The sequence below is a fragment of the Drosophila montana genome, unplaced genomic scaffold (assembly GCF_035044405.1).
Source record: "Drosophila montana isolate Dmon_TW-CO22-7 unplaced genomic scaffold, ASM3504440v1 contig_402_1, whole genome shotgun sequence".
NCBI classification, from domain to species: domain Eukaryota; kingdom Metazoa; phylum Arthropoda; class Insecta; order Diptera; family Drosophilidae; genus Drosophila; species Drosophila montana.
This window is the reverse complement of record NW_026998739.1, coordinates 6,345,110-6,358,497: the sequence shown is the minus strand read 5'-3', so window position 1 is coordinate 6,358,497 and position 13,388 is coordinate 6,345,110. Positions and strand designations below refer to the sequence as shown.

The 13,388-nt window shown below is 38.5% G+C and overlaps 2 protein-coding genes across 4 annotated transcripts in view; one reads left to right on the top strand and one right to left on the bottom strand.

The window, feature by feature from the left end:
• Positions 1 to 13,388, bottom strand: part of LOC135438898 (uncharacterized) — a 152,895-nt gene that overhangs the window by 45,571 nt on the left and 93,936 nt on the right. The gene's annotated exons all lie outside the window — the stretch shown is intronic.
• LOC135439370 (outer mitochondrial transmembrane helix translocase) lies at positions 3,540 to 5,026 on the top strand. Its single transcript, XM_064698093.1, has one exon. The coding sequence runs from the start codon at positions 3,614 to 3,616 to the stop codon at positions 4,763 to 4,765; it is 1,152 nt and encodes a 383-aa protein (XP_064554163.1). The 5' UTR covers positions 3,540 to 3,613; the 3' UTR covers positions 4,766 to 5,026.

Below are 13,388 nucleotides of genomic sequence, written 5' to 3'. Positions count from 1 at the left end.
TTTTGGCACATTTCTGTAAAGGTAGGATGGGGTGGGCAGGCGTTGGCAGGGGAATGTACATTTTACATAGATATTCGCATATTTTGTGCTGCCGCTGACAGAAAGTGGAAAGTAAGCCAGGCAATAACTATGAACAAGAAAGGAAAGTTGGGCTTTTTGGGGGTTGTGCAAGTATGTGAATGACGAGAGGGGAGCGGCGAAAATATTTTTATGAAAAGCGTGTGATTTTCATGCTGCTCTTTTATGCACGACTCCAACGACTGTCAAAAGACTTTTTCGGGATTCCCTTCAAAAAAAAAAAACCAACAGAGTTGCTCGGTATTTTGGATGAGCCATATGACAAATATTCCTCGAGAGTTCTGAAAGGGTGGGATGTTTTAAAAAATATGCAGAAAAACATTTCCAATACTTGGAAAACGTGATATTTGTTTTATTGAATAAAAAAAACAGTAGAAAAATAGTTTCCGATATAAATTAAAAATTCCTTTTGAGATACGCCTCTTATATTAATGGGCTTACATATAACAGAAAACTTGTGTATTTTTCGTAGTTTTTTTTTAATTTTCAATATTTTTTTTGGTTTTTTACTAGTATTTCTTTTTTGAGATAGTTTGCCAAAAGTGTAACCCACAAACATTCGAGTGTATCAAAACTTCAACTAGACGACAAAATATTTTTCCTGCTTTTGTTTATTTTTTGTGAATTCAAATTTTTTTTTTTTTTTTTGTGTGATTATTTTCTAACTGTGACAAAAGGCGGCGAGTGAAAGCGGCTGCTTCAGCAGGAATAACAAAAAGAGCAACAAACAACATAATTAAATTTTCGTGTGCTCAGTAGAACGAACGAGCGAACTTGACGCTCACAAAGAGTGGAGCATTGTAGCAGTAGAGGCAGAGAAGTCCAAGTAGCAACATGGCCACGCCCATTGGCGCCCACATTCTGGATGGCGTTGAGCGGCGCTCAAAAGATTGACGCGAAATCATGAAATATTGCACAGTTGAAGTGATTTTTATGAACTCTTCAAAAGTAGCTGGGGACGCACAAGGACAAGGAGCGAACGCTAACGAGCTTAAAGATAAAGATGCCCGAAATGCGCATAGAAATTGCCAGGAATACGTCAGACAAGGTGCAGCAAACAGGACTAGGAGCAGGCTTTTCAGCAGTTGCTAAGGAATATCAGAAGATTGCGGAATGCATGGCTGGTTGTACGAGCTAAGATCTGGAGAAGTTTTAAACGAAAATTAATACTAAAGTTGTTGAGACATTTTAATGCTACGAAATTGGAAATATATAGTTGAAATATATATATTATATATCTAGGTGAACTTTTAAAATAATTGGACTTGAAAATCCTAATATTTTAAGGATTTTAAAGATGTTTTAAAATAGTAAAATTGTAAGATTAATGAAAAATATTTATAGTGTTCATAATAATATAATAATTAATCAAAAGGGAAATAATTCTAAAGATATATGAAGCGAAAATAAAAGTGTTTTTTTCCACAAGCAACTGGTGTGTACCTTAAAATTTAGTCCCATTCGAACTATCCAAATCTATAAGCTTATCATTGGTTTTATAAATTGTATATATAAGTTCTTATTTATTTTTTAATTTTGTAAAATGAAATATGCCTATTATTTTTTTTTAATATATAAAAATAAAATCAGCTTTTTATTTATTAGACAGATAAAATAGATAAAAAAAATTAATTAAAATATTTAGTGGTCCGAGGATAAGTTTATAAAAAAAAAATGTTTTTAAATGAATTAAAACGCGAACTTCAAGCCAACTAAAAAAATATTTTAAAAATTGAAAGGAAGCCAAAATAAGCATTAAATAAAAGAAAACTATTTGAAAATTATAATTTAAATTTGTGTAATAGAAGTTGTACAAGCTAAGGTCCATTGATTCTTTTAGGAAAACTAAGCCTTTAGGAAGTGTAAAATATTTGCAAAATGGAATAATAACAAATTTAAGCAATATATATTATTATTTATACTCACATTTTATTATAGAGTGTCTTTTCCATATTGCAATATATTAAAATATGTAATTTTGGTAAAACTAGCTTCAATGTAATCAAAAAGCTGCTTTTGCAATATTAAAACTTGTTTTGAGATTAACACACACACAATCTTGAGCATATTTTTAATCAACGAACAGCCCTACTTTTGTTTTATTTTTGCTTATCTTTTGCATTTGATTTGATTTTTTGTTGTTCTATTTTAGTTTTTTTATTTTTGACACGCTTATAAAGGCCGTCTGGCACCTGGGCAAGTCGCTGCTGATCCAGCGAATATTCAGAGCATCTCATCTCTTGGCCAACTTTGGCCAGACATTTTGTGTTGAGTAATTCTTTTGTAATGCGGAAGGAAGCGCAAAACAACAGTGCGCAGCGACTTCCGCTGAGCGGGGCCAGCCCAGCCTGGATGGGGGCATGTAAGATGCGACTTAAGAAACTTTAAAACAAAACTGACCTACGCGCGCCTCGCTGGACAAAAGCGAAGTTTGGCTTAGAGGTTCGTGGCTGAAGCTCTGGCGGTTCGAGCAAGATAAATTGCTGCAGTGTTTAGTTAATACTTGTGCTTCTCTGAACGTTTTGCTCCCCAACCCCGACCCCTAGCCCGGACATACTCCTTGTTGCGTCCTACACGCATTCAATACGCGCAGCAAACAAGAAGGCAGCAGCAGCATCAGCAGCAGCAGCAGCAACAGCAGCAGCTGGCTGGACAAGTTTATCTTTTGTTACATTGACTTCCGCTAAAAGATGCTAAACTAGAAAACATTTTTTGCTCGGCCAGGGCCAGAGCAAACAGGAAAAGTTAAACAGAAATTAAGCGCAGCCTGGCCAAAGCGCCATTGAGAAGTAGATGAAAAAAAACAACATGCACTGAGAGAAATGCATTTAGCATGGAGTCAGCAAACAGGTTTGACTTATTGCCGGAATCAAAAATGTAAGAAAAATATGCAATGCATTTGCTTTTGTTTTAATTCCTTTTCACTTTTTGTTTTATTGGCTTCATTCAGCAAGATTTTGCGGATTACCTGAGTTATGACGAATTGAATTCACTTAGGCAGGCGAAATGGCTTTGTCATGTCGTTGGTAAAAGTGGAAATCGATATCATCGATGTATATCTATCTACACAATTTTAAATTGTGCCGATATTAATAGTGAGTTTTGCTCTTGTACCGGCGCATAGTTTTTGTAAGATTAAACGGACTGAACTCACGTGTACATGTGAAAATCAACTAAAATCAATGTATCATATGCATGAAAGAAACGCAGATATTAACTATATCAGATATTTGCAGAAATTATACAAATATTTTTTTCCATCCTATTTATAAGAAAATAAGCACAGAAACTTTTTTGTCGACACGATTAAACGGAATGAATTCACGCGTGACGTGAAAATCAATTCCCTTTATAATAACGTATACATAAAAAATAATCATACATTCTTTCCGAAATTTGAAAACCTATCGAAATGTTTTTAACTGACAGCATGTGCTCGTATCAGCAGTTTATTTAAAACAATTTTACATAAAATTTGTTGCATTGTACCAGCTGTCAAGCTGTCCCGTTTTCTCGTCTTCTAAGATTTGTGCAAATGTATTTTAATAATAATTATAAATTGGCAATGGATGCGACCCAGAGGTCGGGCTGTCAAATTGTGACGCAGCTGGTGAGAATTGGCATTGTTGCAGCAGTTACCTATTACTGCGCCAAATGGCTAATTACCTCAATAGATCCGACCAGCAAGGCCAAAAAGAAGGCCAAGGAACTGGCCCAGATACAGTTGAAGAAACTGAACGATATGACGGGCAAGGGCCAAGGCAAACTGAAGCTAAACGACTTCAATTGCTATGAACTGATGATAGCCTCGCATCTGATTGCGCCGACAGACATCGATGTCAGCTGGTCGGATATTGCAGGCCTGGACACTGTTATACAGGAGCTGCGAGAATCAGTTGTACTGCCTGTGCGGCACAGCGATCTATTTCAGCGCTCACAGCTGTGGCGGCCGCCAAAAGGTGTGCTGCTCTATGGACCGCCCGGCTGTGGCAAGACATTGATAGCCAAGGCAATGGCCAAGGAGGCGTGCATGCGTTTCATCAATCTGGATGTGGCAGTGCTCACGGACAAATGGTATGGCGAATCCCAGAAACTGGCCACAGCAGTCTTTACGCTGGCCCACAAACTGCAGCCGTGCATTATATTTATCGATGAAATCGAATCGTTTTTGCGCATGCGCGCCACCGGGGATCATGAGGCAACGGCCATGATGAAGACACAGTTCATGATGCTGTGGGATGGACTGATTAGCAGCACCAGCTGCTCGGTGCTTGTGCTGGGCGCCACAAATCGCCCGCAGGATTTGGACAAGGCCATATTGCGACGAATGCCCGCACAGTTTCACATTGGACCGCCGCTTGAGAGTCAACGTTTGGCCATATTACAGGTGATATTGCAGCACGAGCAGCTGCATTCGTCTGTCGATCTGAAGCGTTTGGCCAATCTGACGCCAGGCTATTCGGGCTCCGATCTGCGGGAGCTGTGTCGGCATGCCAGCATCTATCGCATGCGTCAGTTTATGCACGATATTATGGTCAAGGAGGGCAGCGTCATGGACGACCAGCTGCTAACTGATAGCGATCTGGTCATCAGCATGGATGACTTATTGAAATCTTTGGTCACCATGAATATGTCCAAGCTGCAAACAGGCAATACTTATTTGGCTAAAACTATCGATCTGGACTAGATAATTTAAAAAACAAAAAAAAAACATTCGAATATTCTTAACCAAAATTTTTGGAACATTTGCCGTTTGACGGAATCGCTTGATTTGAATTAATCTGGCGAGCCAAATAGGACGAATTGTTTTCAAAATGTTGACCTTAAGGTATTATGATAATTGTCCAGTGTTTTTCAAAAATTATAGTCAAAAATTATGTGCTTTGAAAGTTGATATATTAGTTATATTACGAAACAAATATGAATATTAAATAAAAATATTCAGATATATCTTGTTAACTATACAAAGCGGGCGAGAAAGGAAAGGGTCTTTAATATCTGCATTTAAAAGGATTGCATGTATATTAAAATCATGTATGTGTATTATTATGTTTACAACTATACTTTTTTTTATTGGTTTAGAATTGTTTATAAGCTAACACTGTTTGGACTACGAATGTTCAATCTGCAAAGAATGGTAGCTAGTCGATTGTTTTCTAAGATTTCAGGACACTAGCTATTATGTTTTAAAGAGCAAGTCCGTACAGGGTATCAGCTAGTATCGCAATTTTGCTTTAAACATTTTCCTACTTTCCTCTTAAATATTGTTACCTTACGACTCTTCAAATTAATTTTATCCAAAAATGGCTTTTAGCATTTAAACATATTGTCTTAAATTTTTCTCAGTGCTGTTGTTGCTACTGCTGTTCTTACTGGCCAGTTCGCCTTCTAGCCTATCCAATATTTTCCACATTTCATAGCATGCATGAAGTCTTCTCGCCCATGAAGTGTACTGAGTGAAGCAGAGAGCGGGAGAGAGAGAGAAAAGGGACGAGAGCGAGCGAGAGTCGAGCCAAAAAGAAATCAAAATAACAACAGTTACGACAACAACAAAAATCTTTTATGTAAAATTGAATATTCATAAGTTGTTCCACAGAGTAGCGGCAGGAGGGGGAGCGGGAGGCGGCAGAAGCAGAGGCAGAAGCGGAGGCAGAAGCTGCAGCAGCTCAGAATAAAGCCTAACTGATGATGATGTTGTTGTTGTTGTTGTTGTTGTTGCTGCTGCCGGTTGGACGGCCCTGGCAGTTGATTGTTTTTGTGTGTAGTTTTGTTTGGCTGAGTGAACCTGCAGACGCTCACACATACACACACACACACACACACACACATAGGCACGCACGTATGCAAAAGTTGCCGTTGTTTGCTATTTTGTCATGCAAATTGTATTTATTGCGGCGAAAAAGCAACAACAACGACTGAGAGACAACCGCCGCGCTGTTGTAATTGTTTGTTATTTGTCATAGTGTGTGTGTACGCTGCACATGTGTGTGTGTGTGTGTGTGGGTGCCATTGTAAACAAGAAAATTGACTGCCGTTGGCATCGTGGCCTGGGCAACACGCATTTCTCGCATTTCTATGCAGAGCAGCCAGCAACTAGCAGCAGCAGCATCCACACAATAACAACAACTGCAGCTACTCTATAGAACACAGCAGCAACACAATGCCAAGTCGAGTTTTTCCGTCTATCGATCAAATATGCAAAACCCAACACACACACGCACACATAAGTCAGAATCTATTCGTGGGCGCAGAAAAGTATGCTACAATAAGTTGCAGGCGGTCAGACCGCAGGCAGTTAATTGCATTAATAACTCTATATGTACATGAGCGAGAAAACAGGCAGCTACGAGAGAGAGAAAGAGAGAAACAGAGATAGCGAGTGAAATTGAGAAATAGAGATGGAGATAGAAATGGAGATAGAAACAGAGATATGAGATAGAGATAGAGATTAAGGTAGAAAGAGAGAGAGAGAGAGAGAGAGAGAGGGAGGGAGAGAGAGAGAGAGAGAAGGAAAGAGAGAGAGAGAGAGACAGAGAGAGAGAAGGAAAGAGAGAGAGAGAGAGAGATAGAGAGAAAGCAGTAGCAACAAGCATTCTTTACTGAATCAAATGTGCTTCCTCAGATAAATAAACATTTAATGGACTAATTGAGGAACTTTCCACAACCACATTTTAAGTTTTTCCCAAGAAGAAAATATAAATTTTATAGTCAGTAAATTAACACATATAATCTTGTTTTGTTTTACGGAAAATATAATTGCAAATGCAAATGTATGCTTTAATTATGTTCTTATGTTATATATAACTGGAACTAAGGTCGGTCAAAAGCCCAAAATTCTTTTAAAAATAAGAAAAAGATGTCCAGAATCTCTGTTACTAGAATACTTAGTTAAAATCGATTCAGATGTAAATTGAATAGGGGTATAAAAAGAAAGTAAATCAGACGAACTAAGTCCTTGCACACTTAAGCTTTAAGTTTGAGCACAGATAAGGTTTGGCTGCTGGCCGATTTTGAACAAAATAAACCAAAAATATACAAAAGCAAATTGAGGAGTTTACATTTTATTGTTAATTGAGCGTGGGTATCAAAATTTGTATAAAACAATATTTTACAGCATAAGCTGAGCTGTCTTTTGTTCTATCAAGCGCTATGCAACGAAAAACCATGTATTGTTATATTTAAAAGTTCTTCACCCTTGGCCAATATGTTTGTGAACTTCAAACTTACAAAAAGTGCACATGACTTAGCACTAAAATCATAGAAAATTCAATTCAAGTACGTAAATAAATATTTTCGATATTATTATAATATTTTACAAATATTTTTTCAAATGATATGTCTCGTTAAGAGCTTAGCCCAATTTCTATTGTTTTTCCAGCACATCATACGAATTAAATGCTGTACATCTAGCGTATATATTTTCTACATGTAAATAAGCCTGAGAGAGCTGCACTAATTTGATTTGCAGTCACAAAATTTACGATTGCATTGTGGCCACTTGTGGGTTTATGTCGCAGTCGTAAACCCCTAAAAACCCGTCGGCCAGATGAGGCCACTCAGTTGCCTGCTAAAAGTCATAATTGCGCCAAGACGAACTTTACGAGAGATGTTGTACATTCGCACCACCTACCTCCCTCCCTCCCTGCCAGCCAGCCAACCAGCCAGCCATGGAACAGCCCGCGGCTTAACCGTGAGCCACAATCAATTTACATACGCCACAGTCATATAGACACTCAGTCGATAAATTTTAATGCAGCACACGCAGAGGAATCCTTTGCAGGCTAATTCCAACTTAGCTATTAACATAATCCTGCCCAAGCACACAGAGAGAGCTCTATGCCACAGCGAAACGGCATGAGGCAGGCATACAAATCCATCAAAGTTTTTGAGTATCTCGACACAGCAGGCAGATCTGATGAGAAATGCCACAGTCAATGCGAATGAGTTTCAGACAGAGAATGCGAATGAGAATGAGAATGGGAATAAAACTGGGAATCGTAAAACAAGCCACGCATCTTGCTTAGAACTTTGAAGACTGACACGAAATTTATGACCAAATTTGAGAATTCATTTAGAGCAAATGATGATTTAGCTCGTACTTAAGTTTGCCAGCCTGCAAATGTTGTCGATAGTCAGCAAGTTTTCGCTTGTTCTCAAAATTGAGCTTAAATTGGTGAGGTGTACGTACAGATAGGCCAACTATTATCTTTGCTCTGTTTACGGCTTGGCAAATGGCTGGGAAATCATTTTTATTACCGCACACAAATAATCTGATGCTAATCAAATTAGTCACAAATAGTTAACTAAATAGGAATTTGCAACGAATATTTTTTGTTACATTTGAATATTTTTCAATTATGTTGTAAAACCCATTCCTGAGCACGGGGTCTGCGCGGTTGATAAACCTGTGTAATTAATGTGAATCTCTTCTCTTCTATATTTTGTGCGTACGTTGACGCTGACAATTGTTAGCAACTAAATTTAAGTGGCTTTTGCGTAATTTATTGAATTATTAATTAACTGCAATTGCGTAATCAAATTGAATATTACAGCTGTCATCGAGTGGCCGAAAGAGCACTGCCATTAAATTATTTTAATTACATTCATAATTTAATTGATTTTAATGTTGCGGCTAGACCACACACTGCCCTCTACCCTCTCTCTCCCCCCCCCCCCCCCACCACTGTTCAGGAACTGCTTCAACGGCTTCCGTTTGATTAGAATAATTGCTGACATTTGACATTAATTAAACCATGCATTGCGAACTTTAAATAATTTAATTGTAAATGTCAGTTGCTTGCCTTTTGTTTATACCAAATTTTTGCTTTTTTTCTATAACTAATTTTATTATTTCACATTAATCATGCGCCGCCTGTTAATAAATATTAATGGCCAATAGCCGCTCGGCCAATTGCTAATTTAAGCCATAAAATTGCAACAGCATTTGCATTAAAATGCCCTGATTTATGGCACCCAGCAACAACAACAACAACAACAACGACAACTTCATTTAAAAAAGTGGCAAAAAATTTTCCAACAGAAAAAACATAACAACAGAACAGCCAAAAAAATATAAATAGCAATTAATTATTTAGCAGTTAACTATTTGAACAGCTGCTGAGTCGACGCTTATATACCCTATGATTAATTGTAAAATATATAACGTAGAGTATTTACATTCAATTTGATTGATATGGAAGACACGTATGGAAAGTGTGGTTGGGCCGGGTTAAGTTAGGTTAAGCATGCCTTCTAGATTAGACTCTTAATACCTTTACTTCAGCCGTGCTTTAAAGATAAAATAAATACAAGTAAATTTGCATCAACTCTAGCCCTAAATTGTTTACCCTGAATCAGAAGTTCTGATTCTAGCAGCATTTAATTCCCAGGGTATTTTGGTATTTTAAGCCTTTACCTATACAGCACGGAATGCAGTCCATAAATAATCGCAGTTTTTTTTATTAGGGTATTTAAATCTCTCCTTTCAATGGTTTCGATGGACCATTTACTGCATTTGCTGCAGGCAGTTGGTAGAGACTTCATGTCCTTTGCTGTTGCCGGTCATTAAATGCATCTGCGTGCAGCGCAAAAAAAAATATTTAAAAAATATATAAGCTACAGGAATCGTTTGAAAAGATACAGTCCAGACCAGTTGGTGGTCAGAGAGGGGGAGAGAGAGAGAGAGAGGGGGAGCAGCAGCCGAGGAGGTGCTAGTTCCGCTTTGACCATTTCTATTTCCTTTGGTCATTTCTAGAATTTGCATATTTCATGCCACAATGTATAATATTCATATTTATAAATCTTTTAACTGCACAAAACACAAACGGGACGCATCAAAAAGCCAACGGACACAAGTGAAAAATGTGCAAATAGGAAATGAAAATGCTAAAAAAAGAAAAAGCAAAAAAAAAATAATAATAAAGAAAATAAAATGATACAAGAAGGAGGAGCAGAGCATTCATATTCACATTCACACTTTGCGCATAAAAAGGAGACATAAAAATGTGTTGCAACTCTGAACTGAATGAATGAACGAATGAATATGACTTTGCAACAGAAGCAGAAGCAGGAGAAGGAGCAGCAGCAGCCGGGGCAGCCGCACAATAAAAATACTTTTGCCTCGCATAGTTATGGGCAAGCTGAGCAGTTTCTGGCACGGCGCTGTGATTTTTCATTTGGCCACCAGGCCGTGTCCGTGTCCGTCTCCGGCAGCCGCCTGCCGACTCCGTCCGGGGCAACAGTTGTGTCAACGGCGGCCAAGGCGTAAAAGCCAAAAAGGCAACGCGTGCCGCATGCAACGGCAAAAGTGACCAACAGAACTAGCCAGTTGAAAGACGAGCGACCCGAGAGTTGAGGGCAGCACAGAAAGTTGCACGAACCAGACGACGACGGTCCGTTGCATTTATTAAAAATTTTGTTTAGCTTTTTAGCCACATGCAACACTTTTTATTTATATTTTTGCAGCATTTATTTTGAATTTTTTTTTTTTATTATTCTTTTTGGGCATATGAATAATAAATGCGAATCGCAACTGGAACTTCTGGTGTTATTTTCGTAGCTCCATAAAAAACTTACGAACAAACTAAAGGTGAGCAAGTAAGAGGCCCTAATCGGGAGTTCCCGACTAGGGGATACCCTGAGCTCAGCCTACCAAAACCAGATGCAGCTCGTGCTACGAACTCGACAATAGCTATGAAATGAAAGATGCTTGATATAAGTAGATATGCTAATCAAGAAGCTTTATGCCAAGTTTAGTGACTCTAGCTCTTAAAACCTAAGAGATTTGTTTAAAAAAGTGATTTCAATATCGATTTTTAGCGATTGCTTGGAACTGGGGTAAGTTTTCGATTATCAGAAACAAATTCTAACTGCGAGGGCACTAGGATGAGCTACGTTCAAAATTGCAAGTCACTAGCTCTTGGAAGTTCTGAGATCCTTGCGAACGAACGGGCAGACCGACAGACAGAACTAGATCGTCTCGGCTTTTGATGCTGATCAAGAATATATATTTATGAGGTCGGAAATGCTTCCATTTGCCTGTTACATACATTTTCACATTAACATTTTACACTTTTTATCCAATTTCAATGTGTTCAGAATATTAAATGTGGCTAGTCGCTTTGGCAAGCCTCAAGAAAAGTTGCCCATTTTAAAATTTTATAAAAATCTAAACGCCTGAAGGAGAGCTGGGAGAACTCAATTAAGTTCTTTGTAACAGATAAACTCATGTTATGTGAATGAGATTATGAGGTTCGATAAATCCTTATTATTATATTTCCTGACCTTCTAAATAACAGAGCTTGTCAAAAGAGAGGCTGGCTACACACTTTTGTTTCAAAAATATAACCGAATCAGTATCTCAAAAAACTGCTGGACGTAAAACCATACCAAATCGTTATATAAAAAGAATGTAGATTGCTTTTATCATTCAAATTCTAAAAAAAAGCCAAAGTTTGAACTAAAGCCTTTTGGATGTGGAGAACCAGTTTCACGAGCCAAAAACTGAAGGTGGTTAAGTTTTTTTTAGAGTGCTCATTTCATTTTACCAGGACATAGGCAACTGCACATAAAATGTAGCGTGCATATTAGCGGCATCCTTCGTGCAGGATTTTTTTCTTATTTTTTTGCCTTTGAGTGTGCAAGCATTTTAATTTTTGCCTGGCACGCGTCGCCTGCCGCTGCGTGTGACTTTCAGCCAGCTGCGAAAATTAGCGTAACATTTAAGCAAACACACAGTTGCACACACACACACACACACACACATGCACATGCACAGCGCCACAGAGCCAGCTAAATTTGCCGGGTGTCTATGTTAGAGGCGTTGACGTAGCACTTTTCACTGCCTCGCAGCAGCAGCAGCAGCAGCAGGAGGAGTAGCAGCAGCAAAAGTTGCAGACGCTCTGAAAAAAGGTGCCAGAAGCGAAGAGCGTAGGCTGCCCATTTGCAGTTTGCCAGTTGCAAGTTGCAAGTTCCCCATGCAACCATTTGAGGCAGCCTGTCATCAGCTGCACTTTCAGGCTACAAATTTGCCTAGCACTGCGTATGATGAGTCCTGCTGGAGTCCTCTGTCTCCCTGGCGTCCTAATTAGCATCGACTTGATGCAACTTGCCTTTGCTACTCACAGTCGACGCTTCGTTAGCTGCGCATGTAACATTGTCAATGCGAACATGCGACAATTATGCAACATTTAAGCGCATGCATCAAATTGACAGTGACAGCTTCATAATTTTTGTTAACTTCAAAGCGGAAGTAAAAGTATCAGCGAATCATTTCCCCCATCTTAACACTGACAAGGCACAATCATTGCATAATTTGCTGCAGAAATATTTGATGAATCTGGCAGAAAGCATATACAGGCTACTTCATCCACATACCAAATGTTTGCCACGAAGATAACATTGCTGCTTTTCAGCTGTTATGCTAGATGTATCCCAATTTAATTTGTTATGCTCATATATTTGACAAATTGAACTGTTTAAATTTATCAGGTAGTTTGACATGAGGTTATATATTTGACATGAAAACATCAATGCATTTAAAGATTGTTATATGTTATTACTTTATGACGATTTGTTAGGGAAATACCCAATTATTTTTTGGTATGCTTTTATAGTATATTAATCTAGCTGTTAAAGTGTGCCAGGTAGTTTATCTACATGACAATTTCTACCAATTTTGTTATTACGAGTGCCGAATATTTTCAAGTCGTTATAGCTTTAAATTGAATTGCATAAATGATCAAATATGCTCAAAGGAAAGTCTTTCAGCCACTATTTATAAATAAAATAGATAACAAAAAGCGGAAAAAACCAATAGCTTATTTAGTTGCCTCGAAGAAAAAGCGAACAGCATTCGAATAAGCAGTCGAAAGTTCACACAAAACGAAATTAAAAATGAATTGCAGAAAATCGTAAGCCAAATACGCGAAAGTTTCAGTCAGACCCCAATTTTTCTTTCCATAGCGCCCCCGTCCCACTGAAACGCGCTCACACAGCGAAAATTTTTAGCGCTGACTTCATTAAAAATAAAGTAAAGGAAAAATTGCAAGCAAATTCACGGACTTGGCAAAATGAATGAGTCTGTAGCATGTGAGAGCGGTGTGGGGAGGAGAAGTGCCTTCGATTGGATTCGATACCGGGACGAAGGACCATTGTAAACTGGCCAAGCCAGACCCATCAGCTAAGCCAATAATCAGGGGCTGGGCGGGCTAGGAGGACTGGGAGGCGCGGTCTGCCGAGCGGCAGCTAATTTATTACGAGCATTTAACAAGCATACTCCAGGGAGGCAGCAGGGAGGCCGCTTTGATTTA